We start from the raw sequence: 24,887 nt of genomic DNA on the forward strand, positions 1-24,887 counted from the left end.
CTTAGAAAAAAAAGGAAAAAAGAAAATCTTTTTATTTTGGAATTTTTGTCCTGAGTTTGACCTTTGCGATGATAGTCTGCGTCATCCAGGACTCTGCACGACCTGGTCATGCAAAAAATATATCAAAATTTGTAATAATTTGAGAAATGTAACTGATATTTCTTTCTTTCACCGTTTTTGTAAATAATAATAAAGTGTGACATGCCACCGGGCAGGCTGTAAATCAGACCAATGCGTCTCGTTCCCTATCCCCTTCAAGTTTTCTCATTAACCAAAATCCCGATTTGTTTTGCATATATTACTTTATTTTTTTTGTTATTGGTAGCTCGAAATAAATTCTTCTTCTTCAACAACGCTTAAACACCGGCGATCATCATGAACTGCAGTCATTCCGAAACAAAATACACAGGAAATTTATCAGACCAGATTTTTATCTAATTTAAGATACAAATTGCACCTCGATTTGAACCAAAGTAAATCCACCTTCGAAAACTGAAGTAAAGTTAAACTACTAAATGGCAACAAATTCATATTGAGCAGTTCATATTAGAGAGCAATGATGGCTCTAAATATTGAGTAGAATTGCAAAATTAACTAACGAAATAAGAGCAATAAAAATGAGTCAGATGAAGCATCTTTTTCAAATTGTACAGAACAATTATCTTCTTTGCACTCCGAATCGGAAACTAAAGTTGAAAATTCAATCTCCTCGCTGATTCATTTCCATGAACTCCATTGGTCATTTTGGAAGTGAGGTAAATCGAAAGGGGCGATACATCATCGCGACTCTGTTTGCAAAATTTGACAAACATATCTCGAATAAACTTGCGTCTTGTTTCATCGGGACAATTTGCAAATAGATAAACATTGCTTTCCATAATTTTCTTTGGCGTCATTCTATCAACGTACTTTTCGTCCAGATCAGCAGCAAGACTAGCAGGCACGTTCAGGTCCTCCTTGAAGTAGAGCCAAACATTTTTCATCGGATTCTTATCCGCTCCCTTCATTCCGAAATCGAGATTAGTCTGGTAAAATTGTATATCTACCTCTGCTATATTCAACAACGAATCGTTATCGTTTCCGCTTTGAGGCACTTGATTGGAAGACAAATATTTGTGGAACTCACACTGCAGTTCTCTGAGGTAAGAAGAATCGTGGCAATACAAATCGTCAATGTTTGCCTCGCAGACTAATTTACCAATCTGACGAGTTTGAATTTTGTTCAGAATATCTCTGCATTTTGATACCTTAGGTCCACTGTACATGACAAAGCCGTGCAAAATAGCGTCCGTCAGATTGACAAAAACATGCGGATCTTTGTGGGCTTCAAATAGTGTCAGTGATTTGTCCGAGTTTTTAGCAGAAGGCACTTTTATGAATTCGTTTGCAGTTCTGAGCAACTCAATGTACAATCGTTCCATTGGCTTTATGACTCTGTGCTGGTATACTTTTTTGTGCAGCCTCTTCCTCTGTTCAAATATTTGCAAAATATTGTCGAATTCTCGCTGTGGCCACGCAATGTGTGTTCTGACAACCTTACCTTTTTCCTGACAAATAAATACCTTGCATAGATTTAGAAGTCGCTTCAATTCGAAGCTCGTATTGATTCCAACATGATGACTATCTCTCCGAATGTAGTCCCATTTGTCAACGTCATTGCCATTTTGCTTATTCGAGACAATCTCATAGAGAAAGTTTTTCAGCGGTTCCTTACTTCGATTTGATTTCCCTCGAGTGCTTGGTATAATAAGTTCTTTTATAAAAATGACATCATCATCTTCCAAATCAAGTTCCACTCGAATATCTGGATTTTCTTGCAGAACCACATCAATAAGCTTCAGAGTCATTTCCTCGTGAACGAAAGCCTCAACTTTCTCGCTCTCTCGATTCTCCTCAGTTAGCACCTGATTGTGAACTGAAATCACATGTTCCCAGAAATGTGAAAACGGCCCGTGTCCTAAATCATGCAACAAAGCTGCAATTTTGACACACAGAACATCCTTCTGATTGAAGACGTGTTTGATCGCAGGAGATGCGACGTCTTCCAGTCGTTTCAACAGTTCGCCAGCTAGGTGTGCAGTGCCAACAGAGTGCTCGAACCTTGTATGAGAGGCACCAGGATACACACTGAATGCGACACCCAGTTGTCGCAAGTGATGCAGCCTCTGGAATTGAACGGTATCGATGAATTTGACCAGTCTTCTGTCCAGATCTATCGGACCGTATATTGGATCGTTGAACGTTTTCGAGGGCATCGCTGTATTGCAAGATGCTTAAATTTAGGATTGCACAGAATTTGAGTTATGTTTGCGCTTTACAAGCGCTCTAGACTGCTCAGCAGTTACACTATTGATATGTACAATCAACAAACTATCTGAAGTATTTTGTCTTATCTCAATCAGTTCAGTCAACTGCAAATCTTAGCTGACACTGACCTTCACGATATGCTGCAAAACGCATAAGCATCTACTTTTTGTACGAGCATGTATATGTTAATTTGCGAGCCAAGAAGTTTTTGTAACCATCATCATATCAGTTTTACACCAGTTTACTTATCGTACATAGAAAACGCGTTTCCACAAAAAAAAAACAAAATTAGATAGCTTTTGCATTACACTAACGAGGCCTGATATATTAATTTAGATTTCCGATCTCGGTAATTAAGTAGGCTATATAGTTGGGGGGTAAAAGAAAACTTAAAAAAACTTCCTCTTTAACTATGTTCCTGGGTTTTTAAACTTACACTTAGATCTAAATTTTTGTCAGATGACGTCACTAAAGACAGAAAAGACTTGAAAACGCATGCGTGTATCAGAAAGTTCAAAAAATAAATCTAATGGAGCCCATATTTTTTGAATCAAGTCGTGACATTTCTAAAAAATCCCAAGATCCGAATGCCTCAAGACAAGCAAAAACATAGCTTCTTGCTGTTCGCCCAAAACCCATTTCTAGTGAAAACACTTCAAAATTTATTTGGCGGTGTTTTCACTAGAAATGGGTTTCAGGCGAAAAAAGACAAAAAACTCAATCACAAGTGAGACCAAACCTAACTGGATTGAAATTTCAAATTACATAGTTAAATGAACCTTAACACTCCTGAGCTATTAGGTTTTGATTGTATTTAACTTCCTAAAGTATCCGGAAGCCAATGAAAGCTATATGAATTAAATAGGCTGGTGTGCATCTACACAACGGACTAATGTTGCCCGAGTTGCTCTCAAACGACTGGCGCGCGGTTGGCTTCGTCAGTAGCTAGCTACGGTTTAGGGAGGCTATCTTCAGGTTAAGTGAAGGGGTGTCCGGTGAGAGGAGAGTCACAAACTAATTTGTGACCACATGAAATTATCACACCAAGAATTTATGTCCCAAAAAGAGTTTCGGTGAATTGCGTACTTAGAGTTTAGTCAATCGAAAGGCTCTAACACAACTTAATGCCCTCTTGACCTGTTTATCCCTTTTTGAGGATGAAAAGACAAAATGGGCAAACAAAAATTGGTCAGGCGAAAAATTGCATAAAAAGGCCACATGACTAATATAATTGATACAAACTTCATTTGAGAGCAATTAAAAACAAACTACAAAATTTGCTAAAAAATTCAAAACGGAAAGCGATAAAAAAAATTAGCCGTCGTCAACCATTTGAAAATTTTGCTGAAACTATTTGAGTTGGTTGATCATACTCGAAATTTTTTAAAATTTAATTAAAAAACAGTTGATGCAGTTTATATACAGCAACCTTTCTAAACATTGGATAATAGATTATAGTTATATTTGAGAAATTTCTTAAACATTATTTCTCATATAGGGATCAAAAAATTATTTATGCATCATACGCATCATTATAATGCATCGGTCACAGGTTGTCATTGTTCAGTTTCGAATTCCTCGAGTCTTTTTCTTGCGACCTTCAAATGTCTGTTTTAATCTAAACTTAGAGAACTCATATCGGAAACTTGAACTAAAAATTACAGCAGGCAGATTAGCGTATTGTAGCCACGAAATGGCGTGTTTAGATCCCCTAGTCAACAGACAGAAGACAAAAAAGGCGATACAAAAAACGTGGTTCACATTAAAAATTCTATTCTTATTTTAAATTTCAGATACTGATGTTTTTCAAACAATATAGCTTTTAACTATTTAGCTTGGGTGACCTCTATTGAATTTGATTTAGAGTTTATATTCTGAATTTAGATTTCATAAGTCAGTGGAATGTTGTCTGAAGTAATGTGAAGTAAGCAATGTATGCACAAAAACATCACATGATAACACACTCATAATGCAGATAGTTTCACTTAATCAAAATCAGTCTCTGAGTAGTAGAATTCCAAAAAGATGTTGTTTGAAGGATCGTAAAAAACACGACAAATAGTTATCACACAAAATGAGTAGAAAATATAAATTTTGAGAGATAAGAATAAAAATTAAAACATTTCCTGGTACCTCTTAAGAGAACCATTTTTATTTAAAAAATTATCAGCTATTTTTCTATTGAGTGCAAAACACACTATCAGGGGCAGCTGAGCATATTCTTTATTGCCCCCAACCCCGAGGTAAGTTAAAAAACACTCTTTATAACCGCTTCAAGCAGAGTACATACCCATCAACAGAGCTCGTTAAGGAATTGCAATTTGAAGAAGCCACGGTTAGTAGCCACGCGGCAGAATGCTTCAACATAGCGCTACTCAACTATCATGGCTACAATTTGGTGAAATAAATTCCGCGGTAAATAAAATTTGAAGTTTTGCGCGCTTTGCATAAATTCTTTTAAAGATAATTTCACAGTTCAACGATCAAAAAAATAAATTAAAAAAATGGAAAACAGAGCCGGCAAATTGCCGGAATAACTGCGAAAAAGACTTGCGTATAATAGAGATAGAAATAGATACAGATCTAAGTTGAAAAAAATCGACGCCGCTCAAAATTATGTCAAGGGACCTTATTACACAAATGAGTTCATTTGACTTTAATTTAATTCACCGTAAACTTAAGTTTTAAAGTGCAAAAAACAGTTTACTGAGTGAGGTAAGTCACGCCTGATCAAAATCTATACACACGAAAAACTTTTGCTACAGAGAGTGAGAAATGACGTCGTGCGCACAAAAGCCGTTATTGAGAGGAAGAAGTCATTCAGAAGATTATACTTTTCAGCTTTGTGTAAACAAATGTAAAACGAAAAAAGAGCGTCAGAAGACGAAACAAAAAAACATAGCCGGCTTGAAACCACTCGAAGTCGTATCCTCCGAACGAACCGGCTTTTCAAATAGCTAACATCTCCTTGCAGAAGGCATCAATTCAGATAGAACAACAGTCTTAAGTCAAAGAACGAAAAAAATTGCCAGAATAAATTAACATGAAAAATTCAATTTACTTTCCATGTAGCACAAGTACAAATACAAACGAAAACCGTTGTTTCATGCAATAAAAACTAGTTAACTAACCACAAAATATCAGACAAGCCTTAATGAGCAAAAACATCTATTTTTGAAAAACAGAAAAAAACGAGAAAATTTTTCGTCAAATTGCATAAAAGAGAACTCTGTAGCACAAGAAACTTAAGTCCTTTGTAATAAATAGAGCCTACAGGTATGAAACTTAATTTCAATTAACAACAAAATCAATAGAACATTACAATGGACAAAAATAGCAAACAGACTGAAAATCAACAAAAGCGACAAAAAGACAACGGAAGAACAATACAATTCAGTCGAAATCTTTTAAAATCAAAACTAAGACCCCATAGTTATTCGTAGAAAGTAATTATCAGACATTAAATTTAAACCGAATTTCAAGCAAGTTCTTAGTGCTGCACTGTCAAATGAAATCAATTGCAAGCAAAATAAACACCTAACAAAAAGGCTAAAACCATTATTTTTAACTACTGATAAAAAGCAGACCTGATTTGAAATATGGGTCTCAGAAAAATGACAGTCAGAAAATACAAGTCAAATGGCGGAGAATAAGAACAAACAATAACATGAAAACAAAAAAAGACTAGTTCTATTTGAAAGTTAAAAATCAAATTGAAAAAAAAATTAAGTAGAAAATTATTTATATTTCATTATTTAGCAAAAAATTATACTGCTATACTTCTATAAAGATTATAATGTGAAACACATTTCAAAAATTGAAAACAATGAAATATTTTGCAATAAAATAACGGTACATATTTGCGCTTACGAAAATATTTTTGCAGAATTTCAAAAACTGAACGAAACAAAGTCATTCAATTATGAGTAAAAGAAAATGAGGATCCTTGAGAGTGTACAAAAGACATTTTCTAGTAACTAAATCCAAAAACAAAACAAGAACAGAAAAGTTGAATAAAAACTGCCAAATGCGCATTATTAGACTTAAAGCGCATTATTAGACTTTCAAAACACTGCGGTATCAACTTCAGAGGTTCACATAATAATACAGCTTCTATTAAAAATTATTTGAGAAAAAACTAAAATATAAGCAAAAAACTGGGCCAATTGGACAAAAAACGGCTAAAAATGGCTACCTATATGCGGCACTGTGTCGAACAGCACTATTCAAGTAAAAAATTTGTTGACTGATCGAAGCGCATGATCAAAAAACTTCTCCCGCTGAGAAAAAAATTAGTTCGCACGGCAATTTTACCCATTCAATTTTAGGTTAAAACGCTGTCTGAACGAATAATAATTCCGGTGAATAACCTTATCCAAACCAATACTCTTCGAGCAGTAAAAAAAGAGCACCGCAATATACTCCGCTCAGCTTTCAGCTTCACAGCTATAAAAACCTCATTTATCGTTTTCCACAAGTAGTTTTTCATTAAACTAAAAAATTTTATTATATTCTACATTGATTGTACCAATAAGCATGGATCCAATTGTCTCATGGACCGAACATAGCTGACCATTATCATTAGAGACTCCTAAAAACACAGATTTAGCATGTGTTGATAACACGCTGTTTCCACATCGTATAACATAGCCGCCAGATTGCCGGAGAATAGCCACGATATACGCTTGCGGTCTTCCACGAAATGAAAGAACTGAAGAAATAAGATTAACCACGAGCCCTTTATTAGACCACTAACTGTTTGGTTAGATTCGGACTGTCACTTTTATGAGACATGCTCTATACGGAAAAATCCCTAATGAAGAGTTTCAAAAACAATATTCGAAATGAAAAACTCGACACTCTAATACTCACGAGTTAGGGCATATACGTTTGGCACTACTTAGATGCACACTGCTGACCTTTACCTAGTAAATGTTCAAAAAAATAAGTTCATTAGGCAAGTTCAGAAGTGGTAAGTCACGCAATTGACCTAACATTGACTTTGCATGTTTGTATTTGTAGTACCAAAACATATAGCTCATAAAATGGTCATAACAAAATATTATGTCTCGCAAAAGGCCTTCATCATTTTTCAAAAACTTCAACGTAAGAGTAAAACAAAAAAAAATCACAAAAAACATGAAAAATTGCAACATTTTGAGCCCAAAAACTCCTAAAAATGACCTTTTAACCTTTAATTAAGGCGATCCCAGCAGCTGCACCACTCCAAGCACTTGAAGGACTACTAAAGTCCACTTTAGGCCTCTAATGAAATTTAATGCCCGCTGGGCTTTACCTGTTTATCCCGTTTCGAAAGATCAAAGTCATTGAAAAATGTGTGAACACATCTTAAAAAAAAACACAGCGCCCCAATACAATTCAAATTCTTTGAATTGTAAAAAAAAATTTAGGAGCGCTATAATAGCCGCCTAGAATTGAGGACGCGGCTATAAAAAAACATACCCGGCAGATTGCCGGAAAATAGCCGCCGTTGATTCCAATAAGCATGATTGGGATTGAACGAATAGAATATATTGAAAAAAAAAAGATTTTTGTACAAAAATATTTTTTAAGTCCGATTTATTTTGATGGCATTTCGTAGTTGAACATACTTCTGTTTCTTAGAGAGAGGCTACAGGGGCTACTATCAACACCAATAAGCATTAGAGGTGGTAACTAAGACTTATAGGAACGACGTTCAAATAGCGGGTATCTAAAATTGGGCTTTATGGGTTTATCCCGTTTCTATTTCTGACTTCAATTTTTTATACCGACTATGTTCATTTTGAATTGCTTTGCTAAGCAACTGATGTTCAAATTCACTTTAAGCAGAATGAGAGAAGAGAGAAACTAGCCTAGAGAAGTCAAAAAGATTTCACGCAAAATGTCGAAAAAGCGGCAAAATGGTAAAGCGAAAAAAGTTTGACGAAGTAGAAAAACATAGCAGGACAAGTCCTGAAATACAATTCAAAGAATTGAATGAAAAACTCAGACGCACTCTGCCTGATCAGCAGATCACTTGAACAATGCCAGCCAGAACACAAAAATCACCAAAGAATTGAGAAACTAAAAGAGTCAAAACTAAACAAAAACAAACTCATTGCTAAAACTCTTGAAGCTTTTAAACCTAAGGCAAAACTTTTTCCCTTTAAATACACCTATTACAAAAAAATGTTCAAAACCAATTTTTGTTTCGGAAATCGGTCCAGTATTATATCTGCAATACCTGAAAAATATTCATTGGCCCTTGGAGATCGATTAACTTGAAAATGACCAAAAAATTTAAGAAAAAAAAAGAAATCAATTGCAAGTTATAAGAAAAGTTTGCTGAAAATTTTGATATAAATATCTTCAGAATCATTTCTGTGTCTCTAGAGGCTATCCAGTAACCCAATTCCAAGCATTAAAGAATCATTGGCTCATAGATCGATAGGCAATAAATTTTAGAAAAAATTTCAAATTTCAAAATAGAAATTCCTTCTATTAAAATGTTGAAAGCCATTCAATTGCCCCCTATTTAATAAAATATTGTCGAACCCTGGATGCGTTTACCTGGCAACTGAGGCAAGAAAAAATAAAAAAAATACAGTTTAAAAAAAAACTTGAAAAAAATTGCAAATTCTATCAAACAATTTCTATGTCGAAAGGTTAAATTGTTGAAAACAAGTCCATTGAAACTAAAACCCGTGCACTAACTTTTCATCAAAACGTGGAATAGGTTTTCTTACACTTGAGAATGGACGAATATCAAAACCTGACAAAAACTTTAGGAAACATTAAAAAAATTGCAGATCTTATAAAAAAAAATGCAAAAATTCGAAACATTAAAAATTTAAAAAGCGTTCCATTGTTACTAGAAACTATGCAGTTCCCTATTAACAAACCTCAACGGAGATTGCCTACTCCTGAAACTGGAAGAACTGAGAAAATGATGAAAATTTTCAAAAACCTGAAAAAAATGCAAATTTGTTCAAAAAAATTGCTAAAATTTGTGATATTCAAAAGATGAAACCTATTCCATGGCAACTAAAAATTTTTCAGTAACTTATTATCCAACCCCTAATATGGGTTTCTTGCCCTGGGACTCAAACAACTTGAAGGATGACAATAAGTATGTCAAAAAACATGAAAAATTTGCAACTTTTGACAAAAAATGCTAAAATTCATGATGTCAAAAAGTTGAAAACCGTTCCATTACCACTAGAAACTGTGCAGTAACCTATCATCCAACCCTTTATCAAACCCTAGAGGAGGTTTCGTGACACCTAGGGCTAAAAAACTCAAAAAATGACAAAAATTTCAAAAAACCTGAAAAAAAATTGCAAAAATTAGTATCATTTTGTGTGTTTGTGTTTGTAGTACCACGACATATAGCTCATAAAATGGTAATAACAAGCAAATTTGTCTCGCAAAAGGCCTTCATCAGCTTTTAAAAACCTCAACCTTAGACTAAGCAAACAAAAATCTCAAAAAAATCACAAAAAACACCAAAAATTGCACCATTTTGAGCCGAAAAACTCCTAAAAATGACCTTTTAACCTTTAATTAAGGCCATCCCAGCAGCTGCACCACTATACGCACTTGAAGGACTACTAAAGCCCACTTTGGGCCTCTAATGAAACTTAATGCCCGCTGGGCTTTACCTGTTTATCCCGTTTCGAAAGATCAAAGTCATTGGAAAACGTGTGAACACATCTTAAAAAAAAAAAAACACAGCGCACCAATACAATTCAAATTCTTTGAATTGTAAAAAATACGAGCGCAATAATAGCCGGCTGAGAAGATGAGGGCGGCTATTAATCAAAAGAAGGCCAATAATAGCCTCAGCTATCGCTTCGCGGCTATTAAAAAAACACGATGTCCCCAATAATAGCCACTATCGCTTCGCGGCTATTAATAAGTAAAAAATAACTCAAAAGACAGTTATTCAATACTAGTGCTATATCTCTAAAGGCTGCTCACGACTGAAAAGGAACCAATGAAAATGCAAAAGGTATTTAACCAATGGAAATGCAAAAGGTCTCAAAGGTTTACACAAGCTGATGTTTCCTTGACAAAACTACTAAAATCACGATGGAAACATATATTTAGGTTTATTCCGACTAATAACAACTAAATGGAAAGCATCGAGGATATGATGACAAAATAAATGGAATCAGCTTTGTTTGGGATTTTATAGAAGCTCCTGATATGTAATGATATGTTTACGATGTAATGACTGTAATAGTGTTCTTCACTTTTGTAATCTCCGTGTTGACTCCGGTCTCAGGAATCGAGTCTAGACTCTGGTCCAGAGGCGAAGCGCTGGGATCAATCACGTGGCTATCTGAGGAGTCGTTGAGACCATTTCTAATACGATCTACTGTGTCTCCGTTTAGATCTTCTTCTAAATGTAAAGTTTGTTGTCTTCGCTCGAACCTCATCTGAAGTTGTTTGTCAGAGAGATTCACAGCAAAGGAAGGAAGAATCTCAATTGGGATCTTCATCTTGGTCAAAGTGGTGAATTCCATGTGAAGTTTCGTCACTATCTCGATGAGATTTTCAGTTGAGATTAAAATATCTCCCAACTCTCGATTCCGTTTCAGATACGATTTGCGTTCCTGAAATTGGCATGAATGATTTACTTGAACAAAAACGGAGAGAATAAAAATTTTTGAATACCAAGTAATTTCCTATGGATTATAGTTCATTTCCCTTACAATACGAAAGCTTGCGTACAGAGTAGTGCAACACATATATTAACTAATTGTAAAGTAACGATAATAGTATCACTATACTGACAACATGAAATAACTTAGAAAAGTAGTAATGTAATCATTTCTGATATTTATCAAACAACGCCTGCTCTGTACCGACCTTTGCGCGTGTGACAGTTCGTATAACGAGGACGCCATCATTGTAAGGTGAGCAGGAGAGAGAACGGAGGTTGAAAAGAGGGAAGGACTCCTTAATTGACGGGTTGGGTTTCGTGTCCAAGAAGTAGACATGGTTGGATGCAATAACCAATATCCTGTTCTGACCTTGCAACACTTTCTGTAACAAAAATATAGACGAAAATCAGAACCTCGTAGTACTTCAACTGTTGCTCCAAAAATAACAGGAATTGAATCTACTGAAATTTAACAAACTACTTTTAAACAAGTTATTCTAGCTCAAAACGGTAACAGACGAAAAATCAGGATAACTGAGTACAGATTAGATATTCTAATTATGATTGAATGTAATATTTTAAACGTCTCCCACCAATTTAATGAAAAATCATAGCATAAACTAAAATTTCCATTAATTTCCCCTCCGGTTAAAATTGAGGTTTTTATTAGTTTCGTAAATTTCCCCTACGAATAAAAGATCTAAATTTATCCAGTCTAATGGAAAATCAAAGTTCAAAGATTTCCATTAAGAATTGAATTTCGCATCCTCCCGCTTGAAGTTTCATTTTCAAGTCTTTTATAATCTCATATAATCCACCAAGACAAGCCAGAAACATTTAGGCAAAAGTAAGTATCAGCAATAAAGCATGAGTATCTTTGTAAAATGTGTTCATCTCTCGGAAATTATTTACTCAGAGCCTGGATATCACTGACAATTAGACTACGGAGTTGTGTTACGTTGAGATTGAGGAAATTAGGTACTGCAGGAATGATTGACGTTGAAATGAGTTATCAATAGTGTGGAAACTAGTGACTTATGGCGTGAAACGAATAGTGAACGATTGTCCCAAGTCTTCACCATAGCACTTTGTTAAACGTGGGGGCACCTATATCCAATTTTGAAGGAATTTGGAACTAAATTAGCCTAATGTCACGGGTTTCTACAAACGCTTACATTTCAATCTTGAAAAATGGTTCGAGAAAAACCCCGACAAAATCGAGTTTGTATTACTCGATTTTTTGGACATTGGCCACGAAATGAGTGGGGATCAGAGTGCAAGCCGGATGGTAGGTTTGGGATGGCTTCACGAGAGCGGTGTTAAGGAAATCGCCAGGTGGAGTAGTGTGGACGGGGGAGTGTTGGGGAGACTGAGGCTGTCAAAGATTAAAAACTACCCTTCACATAATGAAATTGTCTGCTCGGAACAATCTTGGTGAATCGCATACTTTGAGAGCATTAAAGCTCTAAGAGAGCTCATCAGCCACCTAATGCCCTCCGGGCTTTAGCTGTTTATCACCTTTTTGAGGACGAAAAGTTAGAAAGGTCAGCCAAAAACCGGTTAAGGGAAAAGCCGCTTGAAAACCAGAGGACTAAAATAAATGCTGCAAACATCGTTTGGAAGCAATTAAAAAAAATTTAATTCGTTCTTTTGTTTGGCATGCTTGAAAAGGGTTTTTCTTTTAAAATTTTTTCCGGCATTCGATTATAAATTGCTGGGTAAAATTAATTGTTGGCGAAATGATGGAAAGTTAGTGGACCACCAGCGAATTTTAGCTGACAAAAGAAAAACATAACAAAAAATTTTCCCAAAAAATATTCTCCGCTTGACAACCTTCTGCAAAGATACTGCTCACATCTTTCTTTCTTGGCATATGATAAATCGATCTCCCACTTTTTTAAGGGGTGAATACTAAATTCGGAGCTGAAGAGGAACATAGCTTCAGATTTGAGATGCAAGAGGTTAACAGCAACATTAATAACTGTCCCTAACAGATGCGAGGTCATTACAAAATGAAGTACTGCCAAAAGTTTGAGTCTTTACCATTATAACCTCCCGCCGCCCCATGTCCACATAGTTGTTCTCGCCATGTCGAAGTAATTCAACAACTAGGCATCGCCTCAGTGTTTCATAACTTCGCGATAAAAAGATAGCCAGCAGATTGCCGGAAAATAGCCGCCGTTGAAGCGCTTGATGCAAATTGGGATTGAAACAGAAAAAGAACAGACAAATTTACCGAATGTGTTTTGCTTATTTTTTTCAGTGTCCAAAAGTGTTCTAATTTGGCGTGCAGTTTCAGTTAGATTCTAAAACTATACTTAATTCAGCTTCTAAACTGAAAGCTACTAAGCTTAATACCAAAGTCAGCTAGCAAACACTGTATTGAACTTTGAAAAACTAATTATCAATGACTTAATGACCGGGCTTTATCGGTTTATTCCGTTTCTTTTGATTTCGCTATTTTGACTTTGACAGAATTAATCGCATTGCATAATTGAATGCGCGAAAAAACTTAAAATCCATTCAGTTGAAACAGTGAGTGAAAAAAATCAGAAGTCAAACGTGAAAGTCATGACTTGTGTACAAACGAAAAACGTGATCAAAAGGAAAAGCGAATTAAAAAAACATAACAGGGCAAGTCGACCTACAATTCAAAGAATCTTCATTGACTAGACAAAAAAACTAGCCCAAAAAGGACTAGGAGTGAATTGGGAAAACCATCTCTAAAAAATCAGATAAAAAAATTAAAAAAAGAAGGGGAGGACTCCTTAATTGACGGGTTGGGTTTCGTGTCCAAGAAGTAGACATGGTTGGATGCAATAACCAATATCTTGTTCTGACCTTGCAACACTTTCTGTAACGAAAATATAGACGAAAATCATGAACCTCGTAGTACTTCAACTGTTTCTCCAAAAATAACAGGAATTGAATCTACTGAAATTTAACAAACTACTTTCAAACAAGATATTCTAGCTCAAAACGGTGACAGACGAAAAATCAGGATAACTGAGTACAGATTAGATATTCTAATTATGATTGAATGTAACAATTTAAACGTCTCCCACCAATTCAATGAAAAATCATAGCATAAACTAAAATTTCCGTTAATTTCATGAATTTCCCCTCCGGTTAAAATCTCTAGATTTATCCAGTTCGATGAAATATATAATTTAAATTGAGGTTTTTATTAGTTTCGTAAATTTCCCCTTCGAATAAAAGATCTAAATTTATCCAGTCTAATGGGAAATCAAAGTTCAATGATTTCCTCTAAGAATTGAATTTCGCATCCTCCCACTTGAAGTTTCATTTTTAAGTCTTTTATAATCTCATATAATCCACCCAGACAAGCCAGAAATATTTAGGCAAAAGTAAGTATCAGCAAAAAAGCATGAGTATCTTTGTAAAATGTGTTCATCTCTCGGAAATTATTTACTCAGAGCCTGGATGTCACTGACAATTAGACTACGGAGTTGTGTTACGTTGAGATTGAGGAAATTAGCTACTGCAGGAATGATTGACGTTGAAATGAGTTATCAATAGTGTGGAAACTAGTGACTTATGGCGTGAAACGAATAGTGAACGATTGTCCCAAGTCTTCACCATAGCACTTTGTTAAACGTGGGGGCACCTATATCCAATTTTGAAGTAATTTGGAACTAAATTAGTCTAATGTCACGGGTTTCTACAAACGCTTACAACTCAATCTTGAAAAATGGTTCGAGAAAAACCCCGACAAAATCGAGGTTGTGTTACTCGATTTTTTGGATATTGGCCACAAAATGAGTGGGGAGCAGAGTGCAAGCCGGATGGTAGGTTTGGGGTGGCTTCACGAGAGCGGTGTTCAGGAAATCGCCAGGTGGAGTAGTGTGGACGGTGAAGTGTTGGGGGGTCTGAGGCTGTCAAAGATTAAAAACTGACCTTCACATAATGAAATTGTCTGCTCGGAACAATCTTGGTGAATCGCATACTTTGAGAGCATTAAAGCTCTAAGAGAGCTCATCAGCCACCTAATGCCCTCCGGGCTTTAGCTGTTTATCACCTTTTTGAGGACGAAAAGTTAGAAAGGTCAGCCAAAAACCGGTTAAGGGAAAAGCCGCTTGAAAACCAGAGGACTAAAATAAATGCTGCAAACATCGTTTGGAAGCAATTAAAAAAAATTTATTTCATTCTTTTGTTTGGCATGCTTGAAAAGGGTTTTTCTTTAAAACTTTTTCCGGCATTCGATTATAAATTGCTGGGTAAATTTAATTGTTGGCGAAATGATGGAAAGTTAGTGGACCACCAGCGAATTTTAGCTGACAAAAGAAAAACATAACAAAAATTTTCCCATAAAATATTCTCCAGTTGACAACCTTCTGCAAAGATACTGCTCACATCTTTTTTTCTTGGCATATGATAAATCGATCTCCCACTTTTTTAAGGGGTAAATACTAAATTCGGAGCTGAAGAGGAACATAGCTTCAGATTTGAGACGCAAGAGGTTAACAGCAACATTAATAACTGTCCCTAACAGATGCGAGGTCATTACAAAATGAAGTAGTGCCAAAAATGTGAGTCTTTACCATTATAACCTCCCGCCACCCCATGTCCACATGGTTGTTCTCGCCATGTCGAAGTAACTCAACAACTAGGCATCGCCTCAGTGTTTCATAACTTCGCGATGAAAAGATAGCCGGCAGATTGCCGGAAAATAGCCGCCGTTGGAGCGCTCGATGCACGTTGGGATTGAAACAGAAAAAGAACAGACAAATTTACCGAATGTTTTGCTTATTTTTTTTCAGTGTCAAAAAGTAATCTAATTTGGCGTGCAGTTTCAGTTAGATTCTAAAACTATACTTAATACAGCTTCTAAACTGAAAGCTACTAAGCTTAATACCAAAGTCAGCTAGCAAACACTGTATTGAACTTTGATAAACTAATTATCAATGACTTAATGACCGGGCTTTATCGGTTTATTCAGTTTCTTTTGATTTTGCTATTTTGACTTTGGCAGAATTAATCGCATTGCGTAATTGAATGCGCGAAAAAACTTAAAATCCATTCAGTTGAAACAGTGAGTGAAAAAAATCAGAAGTCAAACGTGAAAGTCATGACTTGTGTACAAACGAAAAACGTGATCAAAAGGAAAAGCGAATTAAAAAAAACTAACAGGGCAAGTCGACGTACAATTCAAAGAATCTTCATTGACTAGACAAAAAACTAGCCCAAAAAGGACTAGGAGTGAATTGGGAAAACCATCTCTAAAAAATCAGATCAAAAAAATTAAAAAAAGAAGGGGAGGACTCCTTAATTGACGGGTTGGGTTTCGTGTCCAAGAAGTAGACATGGTTGGATGCAATAACCAATATCCTGTTATGATCTTGCAACACATTCTGTAACAAAAATATAGACGAAAATCAGAACCTCGTAGTACTTCAACTGTTGCTCCAAAAATAACAGGAATTGAATCTACTGAAATTTTACAAACTACTTTTAAACAAAATATTCTAGCTCAAAACGGTAACAGACGAAAAATCAGGATAACTGAGTACAGATTAGATATTCTAATTATGATTGAATGTAACATTTTAAACGTCTCCCACCAATTCAATGAAAAATCATAGCATAAACTAAAATCTCCATTAATTTCATGAATTTCCCCTCCGGTTAAAATCTCTAGATTTATCCAGTTCGATGAAATATATAATTTAAATTGAGGTTTTTATTAGTTTCGTAAACTTCCCCTGCGAATAAAAGATCTAAATTTATCCAGTCTAATGGGAAATCAAAGTTCAAAGATTTCCTCTAAGAATTGAATATCGCATCCTCCCACTTGAAGTTTCATTTTTAAGTCTTTTATAATCTCATATAATCCACCCAGACAAGCCAGAAATATTTAGGCAAAAGTAAGTATCAGCAATAAAGCATGAGTATCTTTGTAAAATGTGTTCATCTCTCGGAAATTATTCACTCAGAGCCTGGATATCACTGACAATTAGACTACGGAGTTGTGTTACGTTGAGATTGAGGAAATTAGGTACTGCAGGAATGATTGACGTTGAAATGAGTTATCAATAGTGTAGAAACTAGTGACTTATGGCGTGAAACGAGTACTGAACGATTGTCCCAAGTCTTCACGATAGCACTTTGTTAAAAAAGGGGGCACTTATATCCAATTTTGAAGTACTTTGGAACTAAATTAGCCTAATGTCACGAAACGCTTACAACTCAATCTTGAAAAATGGTTCGAGAAAAACCCCAACAAAATCGAGGTTGTGTTTCTCGATTTATTGGATATTGGCCACGAAATGAGTGGGGAGCAGAGTGCAAGCCGGATGGTAGGTTTGGGGTGGCTTCACGAGAGCGGTGCTCAGGAAATTGCCAGGTGGAGTAGTGTGGACGGTGAAGAGTTGGGGGGACTGAGGCTGTCAAAGATTAAAAACTGCCCTTCACATAATGAAAATCTCTGCTCAAAACAATCTTGATGAATCGCATACTTTGAGAGTATTAAGGCTCTAAAAGAGCTCTTCAGCCACTTAATGCCCTCCTGGCTTTAGCTGTTTATCACGTTTTTGAGGACAGAAAGTTATAATGCTCAGACAAAAACCGGTTAAGGGAAAAGCCGTTTGAAAACCAGAGGACTAAAATAAAAGCTGCAAACTTCGTTTGGAAGCAATTAAAAAAAATAATTCGTTCTTTTGTTTGGCATGCTTGAAAAGGGTTTTTCTTTAAAATTTTTTCCGGCATTCGATTATAAATTGCTGGGTAAATTTAATTGTTGGCGAAATGATGGAAAGTTAGTGGACCACCAGCGAATTTTAGCTGACAAAAGAAAAACATAACAAAAAATTTTCCCAAAAAATATTCTCCGCTTGACAACCTTCTGCAAAGATACGGCTCACATCTTTCTTTCTTGGCATATGATAAATCCATCTCCCACTTTTTTAAGGGGTAAATACTAAATTCGGAGCTGAAGAGGAACATAGCTTCAGATTTGAGATGCAAGAGGTTAACAGCAACATTAATAACTGTCCCTAACAGATGCGAGGTCATTACAAACTGAAGTACTGCCAAAAGTTTGAGTCTTTACCATTATAACCTCCCGCCACCCCATGTCCACATGGTTGTTCTCGCCATGTCGAAGTAATTCAACAACTAGGCATCGCCTCAGTGTTTCATAACTTCGCGATGAAAAGATAGCCGGCAGATTGCCGGAAAATAGCCGCCGTTGAAGCGCTTGATGCACATTGGGATTGAAACAGAAAAAGAACAGACAAATTTACCGAATGTGTTTTGCTTATTTTTTTTCAGTGTCCAAAAGTGTTATAATTTGGCGTGCAGTTTCAGTTAGATTCTAAAACTATACTTAATTCAGCTTCTAAACTAAAAGCTAATAAGCTTAATACCGATGTCAGCTAGCAAACACTGTAATGAACTTTGATAACCTAATTCTCAATGACCTAATGACCGGGCTTTATCAATTTATCCAGTCTTTGATTTTAATATTTTGACTCTGACCATATTCACCGCATTGCGTAATTGAATGCGCGAAAGAACCTAAAATCCATTCAGTTGAAACGGTGAGTGAATTAAGTCAGAAGTCAAACGTGAAAATCATTACTTGTGTGAAACGAAAAACGTGATCAAAGGGTAAAGCAAATAAAAAACTTAGCCGGACAGGTCGACGTAAAATTCAAAGAATCATCATTGACTAGACAAAAAAACTAGCCCAAGAAGGACTATGCGTGAATTGGGAAACTATTTCTAAAAAATCAGATAAAAAAATTTAAAAGAAAATCAATGTCAAAATGCCGCATGTGAACATAAAACGCCTAGCGAGAAAGAAATTTGGTTCAATAAACAAAGAAGAGGCCTAGAATGAACTATGAACGGATTGGGAAAACCATTTAGAAAAACATCCAATCCAAAAAAAACAGTAAAAATGAAAGTTCCAACTAAGTGAAAGTACACAGAAAAAACAAGCTGCAGGCGCAGATTATCATCAAACAACAAACCTACATACTAGGTTCTTCTGCGACTAGAATATTTGTGAACTACTCTAGCTCTAGATAAATGACTATGATGATCAGTAATGCGCAAAATTTGTCTTTAAAAAATAATGTGTCAGATTCAGAAAAAAAACACACCTACTGTTTAAAACAATAATAATACTGTTTAAAATAATTTCACAGAAATGCAACCAAACCATAAAACAGTTCCTTGTTTTCCTAATCGCTTTTAAAAAACAATAGTATTGTCAAGTCATAAAATCTAATAAACAACATAACTTACCGATCACAATATCGGTCCTTAAAAAGCATAACCTAACTTTGAATCTTTCCTTGCCAAGACTCCTTAATTGTGATATTATTTCAAAAACGCCGCCTGTCAAACGAACAAAGAGAATAGAAACTAACATGTCGGTAAACAAAAAATAAAATCCGTACGTATTGGATGGGCTCGATTGTCATGCACTCTTATTGAAATTCATTCAGTTGCTGTAATCAAAATGGAAAGTTAGTGCATAAGTCAGTCATTTGTAGAGTGGTTTAAGAGTTGTAAAACAAGTGTCATAAAACCTAACGCAAAAATCATCAAATGACTTAACGCACATAAACAAAAGACAGCGACCCAATACAATTCAAATTATTTGAATTGTGAAAAAAAGGAGAGAGAGCCTAAATAATAGCCGTTCAGAGGCTGACGGCGGCTATTAATAACAACTGTGTGAAATTACTCATTAATAGCTTTGAAAAAAAGTGTACGTAATTTCATTTCTCACACCCTGGTTGAGCACACTGAAAGGGTCTTAACAAAAAACCCGTCAGACTTCCCCAAAAAAACTTCCTAAAATCCCTACAACCGATCTTCTGCAAAAACTATACAATGCGAAGATCACCTTCCGACGTCTTCCGCTCGCAATTGTTCCAAAACAAAAACATAGCCGGCAGATTGCCAGAAAATAGCCGCCGTTGACGCGCTAGACGCATATCGGGAATGAAACAGAAAAAAGAAAGATTGAAATTGACAATTTTTTCCCAAATTTCAAAAATTGTTCTAATTCAGTGTTTTTATATAGAGCAGTATATAAAAGAAAAACAGAGACTATTGTTCAGAAAAAAAATAAATTTTGTTTCCCTATTCTTTTAAAAAAATAGTATTGTCAGGTCAGGAAATCTACTAATCAATATAACTTACAGCTCAAACCATGGGTCCTTAAAACGCATACCCTAACTTTGAAAGAAGTCAACGAACACAAAGTAGTAAAACCGAAGAAAAAACAAAGAGATAGAAATTGACAGAACTTTTCTAGGTTTCAAAGTGTTCTTATTTGGTGAATAAATTCTGAGTATTTGGCTAGATTCCAAAAATGCACTTAATTCAGCCTCTAAATTGAAGGCTATTAAGCATAAAATTAATGCCAGCTAGTAATCGCTTAAATGAACTTTGATAACTTAATGCATTATGACATAACGACCGGGCTTTATATGTTTATCCAACTTCTTTTGATTTTTTTCTTTTGGCTTTGAACGTATTCACTACATTACGTAATTCAATACGTGAAAGCATTTAAAATCCATTTAGTTGAAACATTGAGTGAAGTAGGTCAGAAGTCAAGCGTGAAAATCGTGACTTAAGTAAAACAAAAAACGTGATCAAAACGTGCCTGTCTCTCATCTTATCTTATTGAAACATCTTATCAAAAGATCTTATCTTAATATCTCTTATCTTAATTGAAAAAAAAACTAACTAAGTAAGATAATTTAAAAAAATTAATTTTTTCAATTTGCACAAGTAAAAATACAAAGGGAAAATAAATATTTCAAGTAATCGAGACAAGTTAATTGCTCACACAAATTCGTGCAAGCCGAAATAATCACAAAAAGATCTAGTTTTGAAATAAAGTGAAAACTGTAGGAAATAAAAAAACTTTTGCATTTTTATTGTCGAAATTCAAAGAAAAAAATTCCTTGGTACGAAAAAACTTATATTTAAATTGTAATAGAAACTGCAAACGGGCATTAAGATCACATCAAGTTACAAGTAAAAGCAATACAAAACATTAAGTGCACAAAAATCTCTAAAAGAGCCTTAAAACCAGAGAACTATTTGAAAAAAACCTTCAAATTAGCGTAAAACTCTTTTATTACCAAAAATCTTCAAAACGCTATCAAAACAACCTGAAAAATGTACCTTTTGTCTGAAATAACCTTTTACACAACATAGACGTTTCAGAAAACAAAAAAACGGCTTAAATAGCAGCACGAACAAAAAAAATTGCTGGCTTAGCGAAAATTTTCCCACACCTACATTTCTCGCTCTGTTTAAAAAGAAGACATGAACAAAAGAACCACTCTGTCTTTTCTCCGCTCTTCGGATTTGTTCATTGAAGCAATTTGTTCTAACTTTATATACTCCTTGAACTTCCGGTTTTCTAGCTCGCTCACTTATCAAAAAACAAACAAAAAACCATAAAGACTCTTCGAGTCTTAAAAAGGAGAGAGCCTAAATATTTGCCGATGAGAGGCTGACGGCGCCCATTAATAACAATAGTGCTGGTGGGGTGCAGGTGCCAGGGGAGGGTAGATGTAGCTGGTGGGTACAATTAAGTTCGAGTAGTATGGACGGATGTGTTGGGGAGAAGTACGTGGGGTGGTAGTAAGGAGAGTTAGGTTGGTTGAGGGGAAACTAGTCGAGGAAGAGATGGTGGGGTAGGGTAATTAGCGGGAATAGCTTGGGTTTGGGTGTAGGGGGAAGCGGGGGATTGATTAGGATGGAGGAACTGTTCTGGGTTCAAAAACTCTCCAAATCATCTTTCCAATATTTCCAATAAAAGATCTCTCGATATTAGCAGAGGCTATAGACTACTAAACAGAATTAGATAGAGTTTAATGCCCAATATTCAAAACTGGAAGCCAATGTTCGAATATAAAGAAATCAGAGTTCAAGTTCAAAAACAAAAGGCAGTTTTAACAAAAATAAAGAAGCCAAAGAAGTCATGAGTAGATCTGCTTCAGCTTAGAAAAACCAATATAATACAATACTCATCTTCGAGTCCATAAAACTTATGCCAATTTCCACTTTTTGAAATTAAATAACCATTTAAAAATCCTAGTTTTAAAATCATTGCACCTAATTGCAATAAACAGAGCCGACTAGCATTGGGCAAAGTGCTTTCGAACGACTGGCGTCGTCAGTAGTTAGCTGCGGCTTACGGAGGCTATCTTTAGTGTAATTGAGAGGTCAGCATGGGATTTTAAGCCGGGGGGGGCGTGTGCAAGGTTGAACGTAGAATAAAGTGGAAGGGTGAGGTGCTGGGCGGTGAAGTGTGTCTAAGGAGGGGGTTAAGGGGGAGGGTTAAGTTGGAGGGGGAGGGGGTCAAACTGTTAAAACCACTCTTCACACCATGAATTTATGTCTCCTAAACAGTTTCGGTGAATCAAATAGTTAGAGACTAGTAAACGGTAAGGTTCTAAGAGAACTGAATCCCGGCTTCGACGAAATGAGGGGGACGAACGAAATGAGGGGGAGCGGAGTGCAACCCGGATGGTAGGTTTGGGATGGCTTCACGACAGCGGGGTTCAAATCGCAGGTTGAGTAGTGGGGACGGGGGAGTGTTGGGGGGGGACTGAGGCTGTTAAGATTAAAAACTGCCCTTCACATAATGAAATTGTCTGCTCGGAACAATTTTAGTGAATCGCATACTTTGAGAGCATTAAAGCTCTAAGAGAGCTCTTCAGCCAACTAATGCCCTCCGGGCTTTAGCTGTTTATCACCTTTTTGAGGACGAAAAGTTATAATGGTCAGCACAAAAACCGGTTAAGGGAAAAGCCGCTTGAAAACCAGAGGACTAAAATAAATGCTGCAAACTTCGTTTGGAAGCAATTAAAAAAATTTAATTCATACTTTTGTTTGCCATGCTTGAACAGGGCTTTTATTGAGCATTTTTCCCGGCATTCGATTATAAATTGCTGGGAAAATTTAATTAATGGCCAAATGAAGGAAAATTAGTGGAACAACAGCAAATTTTAGCTGACAAAAGAAAAGCAAAACAAAAAATTTCCGATAAAATATTCGCCGCTTGACAACCTTCTGCAAAGATACTGCTTAGATCTTTCTTTCTTGCCATATGATAAATCGATCTCCCACCAATTTAATGGGTAAATACATGCAAGAGGTTAACAGAGTGAAATAAGTCAGAAGTCAAACGTGAAAATCATGACTTGTGTAAAACAAAAAACGTGATGAAGAGGTAAAGCGAAATAAAAAACCATAGCAGGACATATCTTGACGTACAATTAAAAGAATCTTCATTGAGTAAACAAAAACTAGACCTTTGACTGACTACGCGTGAATTGGGAAACGATTTCTAAGAAAAACTCAGATAAAATGATTTATGAAAACAAAAATAAATGTCAAAATGCCACATGTGAACAAAAACCCACAACTGAGAAACGAAAATCTGATTTAAAAAAACAAATAGGCCTAGAATGAACAATGAATGCAACTGGAAAACCATTCAGAAAAAAAATCCGATCCAAAAAATCGAAAAAACGGTAAAAATCAAATTGAAATAGCCGCATGTGAACAAAAAACCTTCAGCGAGAAAGCGAATGTTTGTTCAAACACCATTTTCTCACTCTACTTTCAAATTAGTTTAAAAAAAATTCCCGCGGCAAAACCATTTGCTTTTTTGCTCTCTTTCCTGTTTCAGCGTGACCAAAATTACTACTCCAATTTGACTTCACAAATCATGAAGGTGTGTGAACAGATCTTAAAAACATGGCAGGACAAGTCCTGACGTACAATTCAAAGCATTTTCATTATAAAAATATCTGATCCGAAAAATCGAAAAAAAAACAAAAAAATCAGAGTGAAATTCCGAGTGAACAACATGCGGCGAGAAAGCGGATTTTTGTTCAAACACCGTTTTTTTTTAACTCTACTTTAAAAGTAGAGCAAAAAAATTCACGCCGCCAAACCACTCGCTTTTTCGATCCATTTTCAGTTTCGGCGTCACCAAAATCACTACTCCAATTTGACTTCAAAATCATGATAAAGTGAGAACAGATCTTAAAAAGAAGACAGCGCCCCAATACAATTCACATTCTTTGAATTGTGAAAACATAGCCGGAAGAATTCTGGAAACGACTCGAAGGATAATATTGCGCATACTTATGACTAAACAACTAGAACAACTATTGTGAACCCTGTACCTCCACAAATGCCATAAAAAATTTAAAGAAGAGTAGAAACGGCATTCCAAATCAAATTGAACAAAAAAACTAGAAAAGTATAATGAGTTTTTTTATAGTACAAGGAAACATAAAGCCGAGTAAAGTTCCTTTGCAATTCGAGCAATGAAAAGCTCGCAAAACAATGGTCAAGTCATAATAGGCTAAGGAACTTGTCTAAGATTGAAAAAAAGAAAAACTGCAAAAAAAATTTAAAAAATGGTTTTAAATTTTTCAATTTTTCTAAGAAAAAAAATTATACCAAGAAAACTTTAGTCAATTGGTATATGAATTTTCCGTAAGTATTAAGGTTCTATTCAAATCCCACTTAGAGCATTAAAACAAAAAAACAGGCAAAGAAATCATTAAATTTTGTCTAAAAATCAGCAAAACTGATCAAAAACCTCCAAAATAGCATTAAATTCAAATTAACTACTTGAAACCTTCAATTCCTATTAAAACAAGCCTAAAACTAATACATTATCTTAATCAAACCTCATAAACATCAAAAGTTGCAAAAAACTGCTTTTAAAAGCCGCACGTGAACAAAAATTCGCTCGCTTAGAGAAAATTTTTTCACACATCAATTTCTCGCTCTCTCAAAAACAGCGATATGAACAAAAACCACTCTCTTTTCGCTCCACTCTTCACTTTTGTTCAGCACCAACATAAGTCCGAATTTTTTCACGCGTTTCATTTCCCGCTTCAAAGATCAC

At 35.5% G+C, this 24,887-nt stretch overlaps 3 protein-coding genes across 7 annotated transcripts in view; 1 reads left to right on the plus strand and 2 right to left on the minus strand.

Annotated features, from left to right (window-relative positions):
* The window catches only part of LOC142337648 (uncharacterized), a 422,288-nt gene that overhangs the window by 171,165 nt on the left and 226,236 nt on the right, over positions 1-24,887 (plus strand). The gene's annotated exons all lie outside the window — the stretch shown is intronic.
* Positions 578-2,427, minus strand: LOC142348074 (deoxynucleoside triphosphate triphosphohydrolase SAMHD1-like). The gene has a single exon (XM_075399242.1). It carries the CDS (start codon positions 2,253-2,255, stop codon positions 687-689), a length of 1,569 nt encoding a protein of 522 aa, XP_075255357.1. The 5' UTR covers positions 2,256-2,427; the 3' UTR covers positions 578-686.
* LOC142337631 (unconventional myosin-Ia-like) overlaps positions 10,376-24,887 on the minus strand; it is an 85,552-nt gene continuing 71,040 nt past the window's right edge. For all 3 annotated transcript variants that reach the window (XM_075387019.1, XM_075387010.1, XM_075387027.1), the window contains 2 exons: positions 11,164-11,340; positions 10,376-10,907 (listed from right to left, as the gene is read on the minus strand). In XM_075387019.1, coding sequence (XP_075243134.1) covers positions 10,512-10,907; positions 11,164-11,340 — 573 coding nt within the window. In that variant the 3' untranslated portion in view covers positions 10,376-10,511. The remainder of the gene's footprint in view (positions 10,908-11,163; positions 11,341-24,887) is intronic.

The sequence above is a fragment of the Convolutriloba macropyga genome, chromosome 1 (genome assembly GCF_964194025.1).
Source record: "Convolutriloba macropyga chromosome 1, txConMacr16.3, whole genome shotgun sequence".
In the NCBI taxonomy this organism is placed as follows: Eukaryota; Metazoa; Xenacoelomorpha; order Acoela; family Convolutidae; genus Convolutriloba; species Convolutriloba macropyga.

Excerpts from the sequence above, each read along its gene's own strand:
- LOC142348074 (XM_075399242.1), bottom strand. The coding sequence starts at position 2,255 with ATGCCCTCGAAAACGTTCAACGATCCAATATACGGTCCGATAGATCTG.